General features: G+C 41.5%; 1 protein-coding gene across 1 annotated transcript in view; it reads right to left on the bottom strand.

Annotated features, from left to right (window-relative positions):
* Positions 1–225: 225 nt before the first annotated feature.
* TTC23L (tetratricopeptide repeat domain 23 like) overlaps positions 226–20,993 on the bottom strand; it is a gene marked incomplete at both ends in the record, with an annotated part of 47,158 nt that continues 26,390 nt past the window's right edge. The window contains 5 exons of the mRNA XM_082835066.1: positions 226–350; positions 7,854–7,981; positions 12,185–12,267; positions 14,256–14,402; positions 18,429–18,603. Of these exons, the coding sequence (XP_082691192.1) occupies positions 226–350; positions 7,854–7,981; positions 12,185–12,267; positions 14,256–14,402; positions 18,429–18,603 (658 nt within the window). The remainder of the gene's footprint in view (positions 351–7,853; positions 7,982–12,184; positions 12,268–14,255; positions 14,403–18,428; positions 18,604–20,993) is intronic.

Consider the following 20,993-nt stretch of genomic DNA (forward strand, 5'->3'; position numbering starts at 1 on the left):
AAATGTTTGAAGTAGGTTTCCTTTTGGAAATTAATAGCTCATTGATCAGTATAATAGCTAATAGTAGTGGCTCTCATTGGTAAAACTAGAGGTATTCAGGATATGTGAACTAAATTATTTCAGAATAGTTCCCCATCCTTGCATGGAAAGGATACAAGAATCTAGTGGGGCCTGTAGCCTGTACCCTTAGGCCTGGTGTATAAGGCTTGACCCCCCTAAATGGTCTTACTTCCTGCCATTTTGTCCAAAGATTTCCGGTTGCTTGTTGCTGAATGGATTAGGACAATCCCATCTCTGGAATATTGTCAGGTTTGCCTTAAGCGGACCTTTCATGGAAGGTGGTGGGTAAACTGCCGAAACAGAGAAGTAAGGCTTCACTGAGCTTATGAAACAGGTTGCATAAACTCTTTACATGCTTTGAATGTTTATTAAAATTTGTATGTGGGACAGTTGATCTGGGCTTGATTTTTTTTTCCTACCTTATCTACCTCAAATTTCAGTGGCCAGTAGCTAATTTAAAAGAATGTAAAAGTTGTACATGACCTTATCGACTTGGTCAGCTAGAAACATCCGGTGTTTGATTGGACTGTTACCCAGATTGCTGCTTCCCACTGAATGAGCTTAGAAAGTAGTTTAGTTCTCATCTACAGTCTGCCAAGAGTGAGACTTTGTAGTGAGTTGTGTTGTGCTGAATATTTCCAATGTGGTTTCTTAAGACTTAGGGATTTCACAAAATAGTAAAATTTTAAAACTTTTGGAACCAAAATAGGTGACAATTTTCTATTTTGTCAGATACGAGGATATTAAAACTATAACTACCATTCATTATTACTACCATTTCATAAAACATTTCAAAGTCTCAGAGAGTGGACAGTTAGCAATTTTATACTGTCAATAAAGAAAAACTGGAAATATGACAAATAATTTCAAATGAAACAAGAGGGTTACACCATAACATTTTATTTTACAGTGCTACACTTCGTGCTCTTGTTTTCTGGATATAGGTTTGTCAGTTTGGAGATGTTAAGACTTTGGGGTCTCACGAAATAGTAAAATTTTAAAAATTTTAGTGCCACCCAAAAACGGAGTCTGAATGGCCACTTCTTTCTGATAATTCGTTTTTATCACAGTTAATGTTGAAAATCCATTTTTAACTGGATATGCGAAAATGGAAGCAACTCTTCTGAGGCTGCCTTAGTCAATTCAGAGTATTCTGGGCAAGAACAGCAGCAGTCCCATCTCCAGACAGGGCTAAAATCGGCAGTGACCGACTAGGTGACCAGTTCATAAGCACTGCAGAGAAGGTCAATGGAATATAGGTGCTTTCAGCCAGGGCCGCAACCTGAGACCTCAGTCCTGAGTGCCAAGCGTAAAGCATTCTGGGAATCAGCTGAGGGAGAGTGGCTGCAGCCAGGAAGGAGAGGAAGCCTAGCAGTCCAAGGGCAAGCCACTGGATTAACTGGTGTGTGTGTGTACTCCTGCCACAGCAGAACACTGCTCACTGCTAATACCTTGGGTACTGGCTGATTATTAGGATTTACACACTGGACAAATGACTGAAATGAAAATATACTTTCTTAAATGAAGAACCAAGATGTGGCTCTAGCAGCACTGAGTGAGTGATAGAGATGCTGTCAGAGACAAATTCGGATTCCAAAGACACAGGTGTTTGAGCTCTATTAAATCAGCTCAGGTAACTGAGGAGCGATGAAAAGGGGAAAATAAAAGCTTTTTATAATATAAACTTGAATCTGACTTCTCCTTTGTCCCTGGGTACACAAAAGAATATGATTCGAGATTGCCTGTTTCCTAGATATACACTTGTTCAGGGGCTCAGGATTTTTTTTAACAATCTTGGTGAGCATTCCTTTCCTAAAACGAGCCTTTTTACTCCAGTTTGGTGGGGGCAGCATAGTGGGATGGAAAGAGTAATCATCTGTGATTCAGGAAGTCTGCTTTATAATCACCAGATTGACCTTGAACAAATCAATTTTTCGTATCCCTGGTTTTTTCATTTATAAGAATCAAAATGGCCTTTCTGACTTCAGTAAACCGGATCAGGCCAGTGTTTCAGAAGATCAAATATTTCCTCACAAAGCAGTTTTAATGACCTCAAACAGGTTATGGCTAAAAATTCTTACAAATGGTATATTTAAATGTTTGCCAATAAACTATAATACTTAGGTATTGCAGAATTTTCTTAAAAAGGACTGAAAAGAATGAAAGGAGAGTTAGAAAAAGGGAAATGGAAGGTAATATGAGTCCTAGTGACATGAAAAACTAACTTAAAGCACGTGTCTAAAGATTTCTTCTCCCAGGTTACAGGATCCTGGTTTCTGATGGCTCTTGGGTGCTTTACCTGTAATGCTAAGTGGATCTTTTTTTTCCCAGAGTCCTTTGTTCTGCTTTTGATCTGCCACTGCTCTCGGTGTTGGTAAATATATTTTGTGGTCCAGAATTTTTTTTTAATGTTGGCTTTATTGTTGGCTATCTTGTGTAGAGGTTTTCTCTTTACTGTTAACAGAAGACCTAGAGGAAAGGAGAAAACCCTTTGTGCATTTTTCTTGGTTCTTGCCTTCTCTCCCTCCTGCTAGCACCAATCACTGCCTTATTGACCTAGAAGGCTGACCTCAGTCTGAGACAACTATTTCACCGTGTGACCATCCCCCTAAAATGCTGATTCTGCTAATAGGCCTCCAAAATGGTACTAGAGTCTTGGGTTTTCTCCCTAAAGAACAGGGAACCCTTTGCTTGATTCAGATGGCAGGTCAACGATATCTAGGATACGTGGATTGCTTTTAATCACAGCTGAAAATTTTTATCAAATGTAGGGCCTTTTATAGTGTTCATGATTTTCAGGTGATTTCTTCTCCTGAGCACAGAGATTTACATCCCGGAGGCACTGTAAATGCTAAAAAGAGGATCTTATATCCCCATTTCCAGCCATTAAGATTTCCATACTCTGTTTTCTTAATACTGGAGAAGTTGGGCAAGAGTTAGAAATAATCTGGTCCAAAAGACTGATCCAGAAACCCGGTTTCTATTAAGTGTTCTTCAGTTACCTCCTATTTAGACCACAAGCCTGCAACAAGTGTGGTTTGCATAGCCCCTGTTTGAAAAATAAAAAAAAAAATTGTCCCACAGAAATATCAGCTACAAAATTTTATTAGCAACTTGAGGTTTTTTTACATGTAAGTTGCACTGAAGACTGATTCATTCTCTACTACTGGACCATGTAAAATACAGAAAGCTCTCTGGCACTTTAACTTTCTTGTCAGTAAACCAAGAGATACTGTGATTCCAAATTTGAAGAAGAAATAGGCACCAATTAAATCAATTGCCCAGGGGTCTCATAAAATCAAGGGTCGGCAAAGATCAGAGAGGGATCTCTGCTAGGGACAGCAAGTTGAAAACAGCCTTGGGCCTAGTGCTCTCCCACCACAAGGTGGCACAATTCCCCTTGCCTGAAACCTTTGGTTACTGAAAGAACACTGACTTCCACAGTGTATATATCATCGTCTTTGCATATAAGTAATTATATCGGACTGCCTCGTCTATGATATTATGTTTCCAGGGGCTAAGCTCTAGCTCACTTTTGAGATATTAACCAGCAAAATGTTTTCCACACCAGCGTAGTGGTAGCTTTTCACAGTTACTAGCCCCTATCTCATTTTCCTTCATTGCCAGTGGTGTAGCTGGAAGGTAATGAAGTCAAAGCCCAGGTTTCAGTAAATATGAAAATAACTTATTTATTACATGATAACCACTTTACATACATTATCTCATTTTCGCAGCATCACCAAGAGATAGGTACTATTCTCATCCCCATCCTATGGATGAGAACACCAGGATTACACATAGCCAGAAAGTGGTGGTTCTGGGATTTGAGCAGGCTTGTCTGTCTCCAGAGCTAGAGCTCGTAACCACCATGAATCATAAAGAAAAATTAGTTCATAGGGATGTGTTGAAGTCATGTTTCTATGATCAGATAAAATAGTTCATTGGTGAGATAGTCATTGTTCAGAAAGAACTTATGTCCTAAAGTGGGGCCCAAATCCTTTACCAAACTCCACAAGTATTCTTGTACCCTCAGTTCAAACATGTGCTCTACATACCTTTTGCTTTAAATAAAACCAGACCTAAGATATTTTCTCTATGGCTCTAAATAACGTTTTATTTGCCAAAATTTAAATCACTGACGATTTTAAAAAGAATTCAGGTAAATATAAATACAGTGGCTTTTTAAAAATTAATTTGTGGGCTTCCCTGGTGGCGCAGTGGTTGAGAGTCCGCCTGCCGATGCAGGGGACGCGGGTTCGTTTCCCGGTCAGGGAAGATCCCACATGCCGCGGGGCGGCTGGGCCCGTGAGCCATGGCCGCTGAGCCTGTGCGTCCGGAGACTGTGCTCCGCAACAGGAGAGGCCACAACAGTGAGAGGCCTGCGTACCGCAAAAAAAAAAAAAAAAAAGTTCTGAGAAGTCCTTCAGGAAGTAAACCTGTGTCCACTTTGTTTAATTCAGTTTGGTTTCTTCCTAAACTCAGTTCTTTCACAGAGCCTTTCTTCCTCCATCCCTTGGACTCAACATTGAAATACCCTTTAGGAAGTGCTGCCTGGTACAGTAGCCTACCATTCTTTCATACACTGCCCTCTGTCATGCCTCTGTGCTTCTGCATAGAGTACCTTCTTCCTGTAATGTCTCCTCCTGCTGGATGAACTGTTACTCGCCCTTCAAGAAACAACTCAGATGTAACCCTGTCTATGAAGTCTTCTCCAGCCTTCTTAGATTCTCTCTCCTTGCTGCTCTGAGTGCACTGAGACTTCTACTAGAGAATCTATATTTCACATTTTCATTATTTTTCATGTTTGTCTCTTGCGCTAGATTGTTGTCTCCTTAAGAGTAATGGCCGTGTTTTATTTATCTTATTACCACCTGCAGCTCTAACTGCACCTAGCACTTAGTAGGAGCTCACCAGATAAATGTGTTGAAGGAATGTTAAGGAAAGAGGCTCAGAATGTTTAAGCAACTTAAGGTTACATTGCTATTTCATAGCAGAGGTGGGACGCACACGCAAGGTGCCTTGACTCAAGGTATACGGCTCTTTGACTGGGCATGAATAGCAAATTTGTGGCAGAAGTTTAGCTCTTCCCCCACCCATGCCCCATGACAGACAATAATAAACCCAGCTCCACCAAACCCAGCCTTTTGCTCTGGAACTTCAAGCATCACTCCAGGAAACCACTACCAGAGTGGGCCCAGGAGGTAAAATATACTTGTTCTCCTTGCCCTAGTCCACGCTATACCTCCCGTCAATCTGTTTTTGTGGGCGTGGCAGAGTGGCTGTTGATTGTAGAGTTCCCCCAGTGCTCTGCTGAAGACCAGGTACCCTGAGCTGGCTCTTTGTGGCTTAGCAGCCTCTGTTCCCCTTCAGTGAGACCCTGGGGGGTGGGGGGGGGGGAGCTAAATGCTCCTAAATGTTCACTCCTCTATCTGCCCCAGTGTTGCCAGCCATTCCTAGAGTCCTGATTTGGAAGAGCCACTGCCCCTGGGCACCTGGATATTAGAGCAGATTTTGCTCCTCACCCACTCATACACGAAGGTTTGGCAAATATTTTCTCTTTCAATTTTGTAGAGGCAGTGTTAGAATATTTACTAGTGATAGGAAAGAATATGAGCGCAGCAGCCTGGAAACAATCTAGCTTACGGGTCATAAATTTCATCACTGAGGTCCTGCCCAAGACTGGTTTGGCTGACACAAAATTTACTGAGTGTATCACCTGTTCTCCTACTTAACTGCAGTTCTCTCTGGAAATAATCACCCCAAATCCTCCTTTTCCACCCTACTTTTCTTTGGCTTTCTCTCCCCAGCCCCTCAGCCCAGAAAAGGCTATTTTTGTTCATATGACTAAGAAGACAGTAGATCACTAATAGGTTAATGGGCATTAAGGCACCTTCCCTCTTCCCCCTCCTGTAAAGAGAAAAGGATGGTTTTCCTTGCTCCTTCTATTGTCTCCTACAGCTTAAGACCTATCAAAAGTTATACCAAAATAAGTGTTCAGCATGCAGCTGTCCTAGAGGTGTCTAGCAAGGACAAAGACGAAGCTAATGCGCCATGCCTTCATACTTCCCATAAGTCTGGGTGACTGGCTACAGATGCAAAAATAGCTAATACTTATAGAGCACTTACCATATACCAAATATCATGCGAAGTGCTTTATGTGAACAATCTCATTTACTCTTTATTATCTTTCCATACTATAGATGCTATTCTAATCCTCATTAGAGAAAACTGAGGCTTAGGATAACTTGCCCTACGGCACACAGAAAGTAGAGGCGCCTGGATTCAAACACAGGTCTGTCTGACTCTAAAGTCCATGACCTTGACTACTGTATTCTAACAGCTAGAACTGTCCAGTAATGGAAAGGGCCACCTGGACAGGTAATGAGTGAGTTCCTGATTTGAGGAGGTGTTTAAACAGGTACTGGACAAACAGTAATCTTAAAAATCTGTTCCACCAGTACAGCTCACTCTCATGTCAGTGATGATTTTCTATTTGCCTGCATGGCTTCTTATTAGTCGTCATTATCATCATCACTTCTAATTAGCACATACTGTGTGTCGGGCATCTTTCTGAGGAGTTTTACTTACATTAACTCATTAACTCATTTATGAAGTAGGTATTATTATCCCCATTTTATAGGTGAGAAAACAGAAATAAAGTGACTTGTGACAAGCTCACCCAGCTAATAAATAAACTGATTGTAACTCAGGCATCTGGCTCTAGTCCATTCTCTTAACACTACATTATATTGTCTCAATATTTGACATGTATGTGATACTCTTTTTAAATTTTTATTCTCTTTTATTATCAGAGGTATAATACATATTTGTTGTTTAAAAAAAAAGTCAAATAATATACATTATTTCAACACAAGTTGAAAGGACCCCATAATTCCATACCCCAGAGATTACTGTTACCCTCCTTAATTATATAGTTACATATATTTATGGGTTATACTATATATAATACTAATATCTATTTGTGTGTTTTTACCTCTAATAATATATCTGGAATATTTTTCCATGACTCTTCAAAGCTCTACTTCATGCTTTTGAATGACCATATTATATGGACCATTAACATGTACCAGTTTTCCTACAATAGACAGATCTACAAGGAAGATACATAGATATAGATACACATATATATGTATATAGAGATATATAAAACTCTAGCTGGTCACCTGTGGATATATATATATCAACCAACAGTTCCATACCAGAGTACTGGGAGGGCTGATCTCCCCAAACCTTTGACAGAGCTGGGTTTATATGACCTGTATTTTTCATTAACACAAATACAGTAGGTTGAAAATGGTATTTCAGTTTCTGAATTCGTAAATTCTGTATGAGATTGGAAATCCTGTTTTGTGTTTATTGGCCATTTGCATTCCCTCTTTGAACTGCCCCTTCATGTCTTTTGTGACATTGATAATGACCATTCCCTTCTCTGAAACTTTCTCCTCCTATGAGTTCCTTTCTATTTTTTCCTGACTCTTCCAATTCTCTAAAGACTCCTCTTGAGTCTCCTTCCCAGTCCTCCTTCTGAATGACCCCTAGATAATACAATAATAATAATTACAGTAATTAACATTTCACGACGCTTAGTATGTGCCATACATTAAATAAAGCCTTTAAAATAGAGTCTTATTGTTTGTATTTCATTAGATGAAGAAAGGAAGATTCAATCTCACTGTAAGTGGAAAAGCTCACACTTGAGCCCCCTCTTTTGATTCAAAAACACCACATATGTTCTCTCCAAAATAAGTGTAAACATTCTCCAAAGTGCTTACCTACGTTTTCTTGTTTAACATACACACATTCCATGGATTTCTTATCCATTTCTTTAACTTCTAATGTATCTCGAATTTCTGGTCCATACAGCCTATTAGACATTGCCAAGTGGACGTATTCTGGGTACCTCAAATTTAACACATCCATAATGTTTTAGCTTCCTCAGACCTCCTAGCCATCCTCCAAGATGACCTCCTCTTGCCAATATGCTCTCACTTAATAGCACTGCCATTCACTCAGTTGCTCAAGCTAGAAACTTCAAAGCCACCTTTGAATGGGCCCCTGCCTCCATTACACCTCACATCTAATCAGCTCTAAGGTCTTGCCAATTTGAGACTCCAAATTGTTCTCAATCCATCCTCCATGTGCCTTCTACTATGGTTTTAGATAATTAAGGCTCTCAACATCTCTCCCTTGCACTATTGCATCTGCCTCCTAAGTGGTCTCCCTACTTCTACGGTCTCCTCAGGTCCCATCTATCCTTCCCATGGCTGACAGTTAATGTTTCAAAGCCAGTAACTGATCGTGGCACAACCTGCTCAAAACGCTTTGATAGTTACCTTCTGTCTACTGAATAAATTCTAAACTCATCAGCATAGCACATAAAACATTCCATAATCTGACCCCAATTTATCTTTCCAAACTCATCTCCAGCACGTTCCTACTCAGGTACCTCCAGCTACAACAACTCAAGGCCGCTTGCTTCTCCTCAGAAATACCACGTCTCTCCAGGCCACTGTGCTGTTGTTTGTGCTACTTGAAATGCCCTCCTCTGGCTTTTCTACCTGTTGATGTTTTACTTTTCTTTGAAGACCCAGCCACCTGCCTGTTGCGTACACACTGTCTCCCCCTACATTTCCAGCCCTACAATTTATTACTTGTCCTCTGTTTATATTTCTATTAAAGCTTTATTACAGACTAACTTGTAATCTGGTCATGTGTGTCTGTTTTCTTGAAAGGACTATATCTTAAACATCTTAGTATTTCTAGAGTTTGCAGGGAGCTCGATATGTAAATGATTAAAACTGAAGTCCATTTGTGATTTAGGTAAAAGACTAAACAATCTCAAAGTTTACTTCCAAATCTGAGACTTTCTGTGCCTTTTCTTTACACTGAAATCTTATTTGAGGCTCTTGCAACTAACATTTAACCTTGGAAACCAACTCCTATTTCATGGGGCCAGTTCTGCTTTCACTTCTTTGCAGAGGCTTCAAGAGCCAAGAATTTGGGCTCTTGGCAATGAAAGTTCGGTGAATGTTGTCACTGGGTTTCCAGAGGAGGTGGGGTAGAAAGCACAAGAGCACATCAGGAAACTAGCAGAGTTCCAGGACATCTGGGATTGATTATTCCAGCAAGATGCTCAAGCCAAGAGAACAGTTCCTGTACTGGGTTTTTTGTGGGGGTTTTTGTTTGGTGGTGGTGGTGGTGGTGTTTGACATCTGGGCTTTGGCAGCCACGCCTATGGCTTTGCTCAGCAATTCTTGAGGAATGAGATATGAGCTTGTTTCAGGACTCATCTTACTGACCGGACTTCTGCTACAGCAGAGTCCTTCAAAAGACTCTTCTTTTCCCCTTACATGTGCTTTCTTGGTAGGTCTACGTCTCACTGTCATTTACAGAGAGAAGAATTAGCCTCCAAGAACCAAAAGAAACTCATACTACCTGGGGCCTGAATTGGGTTATACCAATGCTTCCTAATTTCTCCTCCTCCTAGCATTCTTTTCAAATCATGGACAAGGAACCAGGAACAGTAAAAAAGAAAAACTCGAGGGAAAAGCAACCTCAAGCTACTGAGGAAATGGATTCACTCCAGCTATTCTGAAGTTTCGCTTTAAATACAAGCTGAGTAGAACTTTGTTCCAGTTTTGAGGACACATGCATTTCTTGTCTGAAATTACATGTTTTGTACTTTTAGTTTCATTATTATTACCTTCAGTGTACAAAATGTACTTTAGATATGTTCAAAGATTCAAATTCTCAATCTAATTCTCAAACATACAAACATAGTGTAATACTGCCCAACGATCAATCACAATTAGGATTTCAAATATTCTGACCTATTACCCTGGAAGCAAAAGGCATGTACTGTAGAAGAAGGGGGAAGGAAATGTGTTTTGCTAACGTTCATTGAGTACATATTCTGCCAGGCACTGGCCTATGAATGTTATATATGTTATTTTATCGAAAACTCAAAACAACTCTATGTCATATGCTATTATTTGCATTTTAGTGATGGAGAAACCAAGCCTCAGAGGTTAAGTGATTTTTCCAAAGTCATATACTTATTAAGTGGCAGAGGCAGGTTTAAGATGACAGGGCTGACTCCAGTAATATATACTTTTTACCCATCACTCTTAATATAAAATAGTAATAGCGTGATATATAGAAGCTTCTTATCGAAACATTCTATTATCTCCAGCATCTCAGAAAGATAATTCTTCTTATTTTATTCTTATGCCAACATATATTGAGTACTAAAGACCTGTCAGGCCCTGATCTAAGTGCTGTATTATATGTGATCTTATTATTTCTCAGAAAATCCACTTTTTGAGGAAGGTACTCTTATTTCACTGATGAATAAAGGTGCTGAGAGAGGTTAAGTAAGCTCACCTAGGTCAGAGAGCCTGATTTAAAATCCAGACAGCCTGCCGTCAGAGAGTAAGCTACACTGCCCACGGAGAGCACGCTCCGGAGCTAGAGAGACCTGGGTTCACATCCCAGCTCTGCCTCCTCTGGGGTAATTCAACTTGAACATATCTGTCCTCAGTTCCCCCATATGTAAAACGAGGTTCTGGGGACTTGCCTGCTGATCAGGTGTCCCCATATACAGTCTCAAATTCCTCAAAAGTCAGAATCCCTATTATGTAGTGAAAGGCCGTGTATTTTTGAGCTACGACAGCCCTGGGTTCAAATCTTACCACACTTACTGGCTAGATGACTTTAAACAAGATATTCAAACTTTCTGAGTCTCAGTTTCATCACCTGAACATGTAAGATAAAATACCTACCGAATAGGGTTATTTATGAATCAGAAATAATACATGTATGTTACAATATCAGGGGATTGGAAGAAGTTCTACCTTATAGTTATTATTAATACTGTTATGGTTACTAAGAAAACATACTTTCATATACACCAGCAGGCAGAGGGCAAAGTTCCCCATATACCCTCCTACCGTGGGCATCACTGAGAGAGGCTAGAGAACATTCTCTCCTGGGTGAGATCAAACAGGGGACAGTCTGCTGTTGGGCCTCCTCTAGGTGTGGCTCTGACTGAGGTGGATGGGGACAGGATGGGCTGATGTATTCTCTGTGCTCATCTGGTCCCCCACCTGGCCAGCGTAGTGAGAAAGTACTAACTGAGCCACCTCCAGTGAAGTGCAATCAGAGTCCTAACTCTCACCCCATGGTGACACCCCTCTGTGTTAGAGGGCTCTAAGGGGAAAGCACATGGCCTTTAGAGTCACACTTGCTTGGGTCCAAACCTCCAAGACTTAAGTGAATTTAGGCATGTTCTTTTATAGAACATCAGGCCCCCTTCTGTCAAACGAGAGCTATCATGTAGGGTATTCGTAAAAATTAAATACTTTATGAATAGGAGCTAGCTCAGTTTTAGGGATTTAGTATACACTCAACAAAAGAGAACAGTTCAGGATCAATATCATTCTGAGATGAACAAACAGCAATGATATGCCAAGGGTCAAGAAGGGGGCAGGTCTACACAAAACACTCTTCTTTGGCTGAAACATTTTTTAAGAAGAATCTGAAGAGGCTCTTTTATTTTTAACTTTGGAGACAACTGTTTCCCCCCAAAAGTTGCCTTATGTTTAGGGACTTAGATTTTGTATGTTTAGCAAGAAAAATAAGTTTAATGTATTCACTTACTTTTTTTTTCTGGTCGTGCCCCCGGTTTGTGGGATCTTAGTTCCCCCACCAGGGATGGAACCCAGGCTCTCACCAGTGAAAGCATGGAGTCCTAACCACTGGACTGCCAGGGAATTCCTTCACTTGCTTTGTTATAAACCCAGTTTGTATCTGTCACAAGCTGTTAGCTGAAACAGTCTTGTAGGACTTGGTTATAATGCTCAGCATTGAAAGAGACATAAATACTAAATAATATTGCAGCAGACCCCTGTAACATCGGGTTCTGAGAGACTACTAGAAATTGACTAGGTACCTCCAGTTTAGGATTTGGCCAGATGCATAGTACAGGCTGGCATTTTGCCTTACTAACAAGAATAACAGGTGAATCACCCCTAAATGAATGAATCTGGGTGAGGCCATGCTATCCACACTGAAGACCTGGTTGATGATCAGGGTCAGAACTTACCTCTGCATTAGGCTAAGGAGGTTTTCTGTGTCTCTGCTTGTACAGTGCTCATTTCCATATATGAGGATTTGAATCATCAGACACTGTAGGCGAGTTGAGAAGCATAACAGTTTAAAGAGAATCAAATAACAAGCACCTTCATTATAAACCAAACTCAGGAGAGCACCAGTGGAACTGAGATGTCACGGGTTGACATTTCAGATGCCTGTACTACTCTTCCTCCTGGTTCCCTTCCAAGGAGGAAGGAGTCTGAATCGAAGGCTCTGTCCCCCTAGTGCTGTACCTGTATCATTCCACTTCACTGAAGCTTCCACTACCATATGTGGCTGTGGAAAACCAAAGTAACAGGCCTGAAAATGGACAGCATGCCTACCTAAAACCCACAGTGGAAAGTTTCCACCAGGATTTTCCAAATAGCTGTAACCAAACGGGTAGATATAAATGAAATCAGTGTACGTGTCCCAAACTTGCATTGCATTCTCATGCTACATAACTTTACTCTTAGGCAGTTTTCCATTGTAAATTTTATTGCTGACCTCTCTATACAATCAAGGTGGAATTATAGGCACCAGATTTGCCCTCCCACGTGAAACAACCAGAAGAGAAAAAGTAGACGAAATATATTTGGAACGATCTTCATGACAATGAACATTAGGCAACAAAGGACAGTGTTCCCTGAGAGAGGGAAAGCAAGTGAAATAAACGCTATGATTGCCCCAGATTACTGCTTTGAGACCATCTCCAGGCTGTGATGCAGGGAAGTGGAGCTCAGCAGACGCCCTGAATTGAGCATACAGAGCTGAGAGTCTCAGGAGACTCTCAGGGCAGAGTAACAGAGGAGAGACAGCTGCACAGAAAGAGAATATCTATATCTGCAGTGTGTCCCCTTCAAGTGCGGTTGGCCCGCAGTCTGAGAACCTGCAGATACGGAGGGCCGACTGTACTACAACATTTTATACTAGGGACTTGAGCACCTGCAGACTTTGGTGTTGGTGAGGGGGGCGGGTGGGAAGTCCTAGAACCAATCCCCCACGGATACCGAGGGACAACTGTATTCAGCAGAGTACTGATTAACACAGAGGTGTAAAAACTGCCCAAGGCTTGAGAAAAGAATCTGAAGGTACTGGAGGGAACAGTGCCCTGTGTTTATACAGGGCCAGCTATAGTGGCCTCTTCAAAATGAATCTTCAAAATGAAGTCCCCATTCTTCTGTTATTTACTGTTTTCATACTTATTACATTAAGTTAACCTGAAATGAGATAAAATATCTCCACACCTGCCAATATATGTGTGTGTGTGTGCAACGCTTTTTTTTTTTGGCCACACTGCACAGCTTGCGGGGTCATAGTTCCCTAACCAGGGACTGAACCTGGGGCCCCTGGAGTGAAATCGCAGAGTCCTAACCACTGGACCACCAGGGAATTCCCATGTGTGGATTGCTTTTGACTCTGCCCTCTTGAATATCAGTTGATCTTTACCAACTTTTCCTCTGAAATTGAACTAATTTGGGTTTTATGTACAGACATCACTACTGATCTTACCTAGTCTTTAGCTTGGGCTGTTAGTATACTGACTGGCTGAACAACTGTTAGGCACACCTCTTGCCACATCCTACTACTAGGCAATGAACTTCTAGGGTTGTCTGAGCTCCCTGGAAGGGGAATCAGTGCTCGGGTAATGATGGCTAGACAAGGTGTTCCTCATTCCAACACAACCTTTGGTGCTTTCACAAGATTCTGCTACTGCCATACCAAGTTTCCAGGATTAGGGTATTACTCTTCTAAAACTCTGGTCCAGGCACAGACACAACAAAAGTTTCTGTAGTCATATTCTCACTTAGCACATCTAAGAATGTGAAGAATTTTCAAAAGAGCACACTTTACTTAAAAAAAAAGAAAGAAAGAAAGAAAGAAAAAGAGAAGGAAGAAAAAAAAGGAAGGAGAGAGAGAGGGAAGGGAAGGGAAAATACACACACACACACACACACACACACACACACACACACACACATCTCCCCTCACATTTTGCTTACAGGCCTGGAAGCACATGTAAAACACCAGCCAGTATTCACCTTCCTTAGCAGCTGAATTGCCTTTCTGAGCTCTCCTTTGGCAAAGCAGATCCTGCCCATGTTATAAAAAGTTTCAGCCACTTTTTTACTACAGTCACCATAGCTAATGACCTGAGACTTCAATAAAGCCTTTAGCAGTCTGTAAGCCTCCCAGGGGATAAAAAAAAATGTACATATTTTTAATTCACCTGGTAATTCTGAAGGAGCATGCTGGTTGTATTCCATGAGCTTTTCAAACCTTCAGAAAAACTCAAAGAATAGTAGAATGAATACACATAATATTTTAATCTAGATTCACCAATTGGCTATCATTTTGCCACATTTGCTTTCTCTTTAAAAAATTATATGTAATAGATAACATTTTTATATACATATATAAATACATACACATATGTACTTTTGTTGAAAATAAGTTGTACTTAAGATACTTTACCCCTAAATACTTAAGCATGTATATTCTTAGAACAAGAACATTTTCCTACATAACTACATTACATTTTTACTCTCAAAATTTTTTACATTGACATAATATTAATATATGCTCTGTATTCAAATTTCCCAATTGTCCAATAATGTTCTTTATAACTTTAAAAATCTAATATCCAATGAAGAATCACATATTGCATTTAGTTTTCACAATCCTTTAGTCTTCTTTAATCTGTAATAGTTCTGCCCTTTCATAATACTGGCTTTTTTTTTTTTAAAGTCCAGGCCAGTTGTCTTTCAGCTCAACTCTCACTCTTAACTACTTACTATACAGCATATGATTTAGAGAAAAATTAAGTATACACTGGAAGTTGTTTATAGAACAACAATGCTTGGACTCATTGGATTTCCCAATGTGCTTTCTTTAGAGGGAGTGAAGAGGTACAGTTATTGCTGTGGCATCCTCAAGAATAGCACATCACCCTCTGCCTGTGTTAACTATGTTGACATTTATAAATAGAACATTTCTTTGGAACTGGGTTGAATATGTAATCAACATCCTCATATGTGGCATGTCAGAACAAACATAAAAAGGATGTCAGTTGTTGCTTTCCAGGAAACATTGACAATAATTTAGGAGTCTCAAGGCTCTATATTATCTTTGCATTTTTCAGAATAGGAAAACATGCATATAAGTAGATTTTCCTATTTTTTCAGTGTACAAGTCTTTCACCTCCTGGGTTAAGTTTATTCCTAAGTATTTTATTCTTTTTGATACTTCTGTAGATGGGAGTGTTTTCTTAATTTCTTTTTCAGATTGTTCATTGTTGGTGTGTAGAAACGCAGCGGATTTTTGTATGTTGATTTTGTATCCTGAAATTTTTTTATATCCTGCAATTTGTTTATTAGTTCTAACACTTCGTGTGTGTGTGTGTGTGTGTGTGTGTGTGTGTGTGTGTGTGTGTGTGTGTGTGTGAAATCTTTAGGGTTTTCTACATATAAGAATATAAGATCATATAATCCGCAAATAGAAATAATTCACTTTTTTCTTTCCAATTTGGATGACTTTTATTTCTTTTGCTGGCCTAATTGCTCTGGCTAGTACTTCCAGGACTATATTGAACAGAAGTGGGCAAGAGTAGGCATTCTTGTCCTGTTATTGATCTTAGAAAAAAATGCTTTCAATTTTTCATCACTGAGTATGATGTTACCTGTGAGCTTTTCATATATGACCTTTGTTATTCCTAGTTTGTTGAATGCTTTTATCATAAAAAGATGTTGAATTTTGTCAAATATTTTTTCTGTATTCTTGCAAAGATCATGTGATTTTTATCCTTCATTCTGATAATGTAGTGTATCACATTGATTGTATTTCATGTGTTGAACCATTCTTGCATCCTAGGGATAAATTCCACTTGGTCATGGTGTGTGGTCATTATAATATGCTGGTGAATTCAGTTTGCTAGTATTTTGTTGCAATGTTTGCATCTATATTCATCAAGGATATTGTTCTGTAGTTTTCTTTTCTTGTAGTCTTTTCCTAGCTTTGGTATCGAGGTAATGCTGGCCTCATGAAATGAGTTTGGAAGCATTCCTTCCTCTTCAATTTTTTTGGGAAGCGTTTGAGGAGGATTGGAGTTAATTTTTCTTTAAATGTTTCATAGAATTCACCAGTGAAGCCATTTGATCTTGGGCTTTTCTTGTTGGCACATTTGATCTCCTTACTAGTTAAAGTTCTATTCAGATTTTCTATTTCTTCATGGTTCAGTCTTAGCAGGCTGTAGGTTTCTAGGAATTTACCCATTTCTTCTAGGTTATCCAAGTTGTTGGAATGTAATGGTTCATAGTAGTCTCTTATAATCCTTTTAATTTCTGTGGCATCAGTTGTAATGTTTCTTCTTTCATTTCTGATTTTATTTATTTGAGTCTTCTCTCTGTTGTTCTTATTTAGTCTAGCTATTCATTGGGGTTGATTCCAGTAGTTCAGGCTCCTGGTGCTCACAAAGTGTGCTTCTCTGGGTAGAGCAGGCTGGCTCTTCAGTTGAACCCGTGTAACTTTCTCTTTGGCTTCCTTCTTTTTCTGATCTTTCATGCACTTCAGGAATTTATCTCAGCCCTTAGAGTGCTTAATATGCTCAATATGTACATTAATCCTCTTGGCAAGAGGATTACCCTTAACTTGTTTGTTTATAACAATGCCAACGGCAAGCTGGGTAACACTGTAGACCTTTCCAATTTTGCCACGGTAACATTTCTGGGCATTCCTTTTTGAACAATGCCCATTCCCTTACTGTATACAAGAGCACCTTTCCTGTAGATCCCCAAGGATGTGGCCAAAGAAATAACTCCATGTTTTCTAAAAGGCCTAGAGAACATATAGTGGATGCCTCTCCTCTTTCCCTTTGTGTTCACCGTTTTAAGGAATTACTGGAAGATGGCAGTTCTGGCCAATGGATCCTGTTTATTTTTTATCAGTGGCAGATTAAATCTCTGTTTGAAAAAAAATGTTATATTTCATGGGAACACAATTCCCAAATCATCTGAGTTTCTGTTATGGTCCTCTAGAACAGGCTGAGAATCTCATCTCAGGCTTGAGGTTGGGAGAAAAAGCTCCTTTTAAAATGTAATTATCCCACAGGAAATGTGTTATAAAATTCAGCAAAGTAACTCAATAGTTATTGAGCACCTACTATGTGTCAGTTACTGTTTCAGGCACTAGGGACATTGCAGTGAACAAAACAGACAAAACCCTTGTCCTCATGGAGCGTGTTTCTTAGTAGTAAAGGTGACCTGTCCACAGTCCTGCTTGTGGTTTAGATTCAGAGCCACCTGGCACTCAAGACACTTCTGCATCTCTGTCTAGGAGCTGGGTACACTCGGTTAGAAGCAGACAGCTGTCAGGCATTGGTACTGGTGTCTTATCACAGAGTCAACATGTTCACTGTATCAGAATATAACAAGGATAAGCTATGAGATTCTGGCCAAGTACCTTCTTGGAAACTAAATTAAAATATTAGGTCAATCTGTGGCTTTACATTAATCTTTGGAACCAACAGAAAATACTGCAGCCACTGTAAAAAAAAAAAAAAAAAAGGTCACAAACCACCACAAGGTTTTTTGCCTCTACAAGTGGCAATTAAAATAGAACTAAAGAAAATGTCATCATTTAAAAAATGTTCAAATGTCGGGCTTCCCTGGTGGTGCAGTGGTTGAGAGCCTGCCTGCCGACGCAGGGGACACGGGTTCGTGCCCTGGTCCGGGAAGATCCCACATGCCGCGGAGCGGCTGGGCCCATGAGCCATGGCCGCTGAGCCTGTGTGTCTGGAGCCTGTGCTCCGCAACGGGAGAGGCCACAACAGTGAGAGGCCCGCGTACCACAAAAAAAAAAAAAAAAAAAGTCCTTTGCATTTGCTAAAGACTTAAGTTCAGTTGCCCCTATGGCTTTTTTCCCTGGAGTAGACTTTCTCAGCTCCCTCTTCCCAGTACAGATAGAGGTGAGGGAAGCCTGGTAGGGGAAATGCTGTCGTAAATCAGGTCACACAGCAGATAGGCCCACTGTGAGTCGTTGTTCTCTGTCCAGGTCATTTAAAGTTGAGGAAGGTCTCTTGTGTGGATCTGGAGGAAAATCAATCCCATCCCCTGTTCTGAGAAGCCCAAGCGTCCCTGGCCCTGGGAACTGGGCCTGGGCCAAACAGGCCCACCTGCCAAACAAGCCCACCTGGCCGGGGCTTCAGCCAACCCACCTACCTGCTGCAAGTACTGGATGGCCTGGTCATGGTTCCTCAGCTGCTCCATCTGAGCAATTTCCTCGTAAAGACCAATCAGATCTGATGTCCTATCACCCTTAGCAGCAATAACATTGTCAACTGCCTTTTCAAAGCATGCCAGAGCTAGGTTTAACCTGCGGTTGGCCAAGGAGGCTCTATAAGAAAAGGGACAAGAATGGAAAGTCACAGAGAGGCCACTTGCTTTGCAGATGCACAAGGAACCGATTCTAAGAACTAAATGATTTGGTCTTCATAGGCCAATCATGTGAGTGGCTGGCTCAAAACCTAGCCTTGTTGTAAACAAACTCCTACTAACCTGCATTTTACCCACCAGATTCCACTGACTACCATTCATCAAACCCATTAATATATCATGCTATAGTCTAATTTTATAAAAAAGCAAAGGGAAAAAATGGCTTATGGCAGTTCATAACATGCGATAATTTCCCATAAACAAACACTTTCAAAAATCAAAATAGGGGCTTCCCTGGTGGCGCAGTGGTTGAGAATCTGCCTGCTAATGCGGGGACACGGGTTCGAGCCCTGGTCTGGGAGGATCCCACATGCCGCGGAGCAACTAGGCCTAGGCCCGTGAGCCACAGCTACCGAGCGTGCGCGTCTGGAGCCTGTGCTCCGCAACGGGGGGCCGCGACTGTGAGAGGCCCGCGCACCGCGATGAAGAATGGCCCCCGCTCGCCGCAACTGGAGAAAGCCCTCGCACAGAAACGAAGACCCAACAAAGCCAAAAATAAATAAATAAATTAAAAAAAAAATCAAAATAAAATTTTATTACCTCTGGCTGCCTCTCTTTTAGGCCAAAGCAGAGGTTTTCCTTTGTTTGATTTAGTTTAGTTTATTCCTCCTCAGTTAAAAATGAGAGAGGATAGAGAAAACAGTGTAAATCCCCCCCCAAAAGGGGATGGCTAAATCATGGCACACCATACAACAAGATACTTCAGACACTAATCCTGTTTCCTTTCTAGACTAATGTGGAGAAAAAATTTTAATGTGCTAAGTTCAAACTACAGTTATAAAACTATACTTAAAATTTAAACCTGATAAGACCTTCAAGATGGCAGAGGAGTAAGACTCGGAGATCACCTTCCTCCCCACAAATACATCAGAAATACATCTACATGTGGAACAACTCCTACAGAACACCTACTGAACGCTGGCAGAAGACCTCAGACCTCCCAAGACAAGAAATTCCCCACGTACCTGGGTAGCGCAAAAGAAAAAAAAGAAACAGAGACAAAAGAGTAGGGATGGGACCTGTACCCCTGGGAGGGAGCTGTGAAGGAGGAAAGGTTTCCACACACTAGAAGCCCCTTCGTGGGCGGCGACTGCGGGTGGCGGAGTGGGGAAGCTTCGGAGCCGCAGAGGAGAGCACAGCCACAGGGGGTGCGGAGAGCAAAGCGGAGAGATTACCGCACAGAGGATCGGTGCCGACCAGCACTCACCAGTCTGAGACGCTTGTCTGCTGACCCGCCGGGGCAGGCGGGGGCTGGGAGCCGAGGCTCGGGCTTCTGTCGGATCCCAGGGAGAGAACTGGGTTGGCTGCGTGAACACAGCCTGAAGGGGGCTAATGTGCCACAGCTAGCTGGAAGGGAGTTCAGGAAAAAGTCTGGAACTGCCAAAAGAGGCAAGAGACCATTGTTTTGGGGTGCGTGAGGAGAGGGGATTCAGAGCGCCGCTTAAATGAGTCCAGAGACGGGCACGAGCCGCGGCTAAAAGCGTGGACCCGAGACGGGCATGAGACGCTAAGGCTGCTGCTGCCACCACCAAGAAGCCTGTGTGCGAGCACAGGTCACTATCCACAGCCCCCTTGCGGAGAGCCTGTGCAGCCCGCCACTGCCAGGTTCTCGGGATCCAGGGACAATTTCCCCGGGAGAACACACAGCGCGCCTCAGGCTGGTGCAATGTCACACTGGCCTCTGCCGCCACAGGCTCGCCCCGCATCCGTACCCCTCCCTCCCCCCTCCCTCCCCACCGCCTGAGTGAGCCAGAGCCCCCGAATCAGCTGCTCCTTTAACCCCGACCTGTCTGGGCGGAAACAGATGCCCTCAGGCGACCTACATGCAGAGGCAGGTCCAAATCCAAAGCTGAACCCCGGGAGCTGTGTGAAGCTGTGTGAAGAAGAGAAAGGGAAATCCCTCCCAGCAGCCTCAGGAGCAGCAGATTAAATCTCCACAGTCAACTTGATGTACCCTGCATCTGTGGAATACCTGAATAGACAACGAATCATCCCAAAATTGACACAGTGGACTTTGGGAGCAACTGTAGACTTGGGGTTTGCTGTATGCGACTGACTGGTTTCTGCTTTTATGTTTAGCTTAGTTTACTATTTAGAGGTTATTATCATTGGTAGATATGTTTATTGATTTGGTTGCTCTCTTCCTTTCTTTTTTTAATATGTAGAGATTTTTTTTTTCCTTTTTCCCTTTCTGTGAGTGTGTATGTGTATGCTTCTTTGTGTGATTTTGTTTGGATAGCTTTGCTTTTACCATTTGTCCTAGGGTTCTGTCTGTCCGTTTTGGGGTTTTCT

Source organism: Leucopleurus acutus (genome assembly GCF_964270905.1).
Source record: "Leucopleurus acutus genome assembly, chromosome: 3".
NCBI classification, from domain to species: Eukaryota; Metazoa; Chordata; class Mammalia; order Artiodactyla; family Delphinidae; genus Leucopleurus; species Leucopleurus acutus.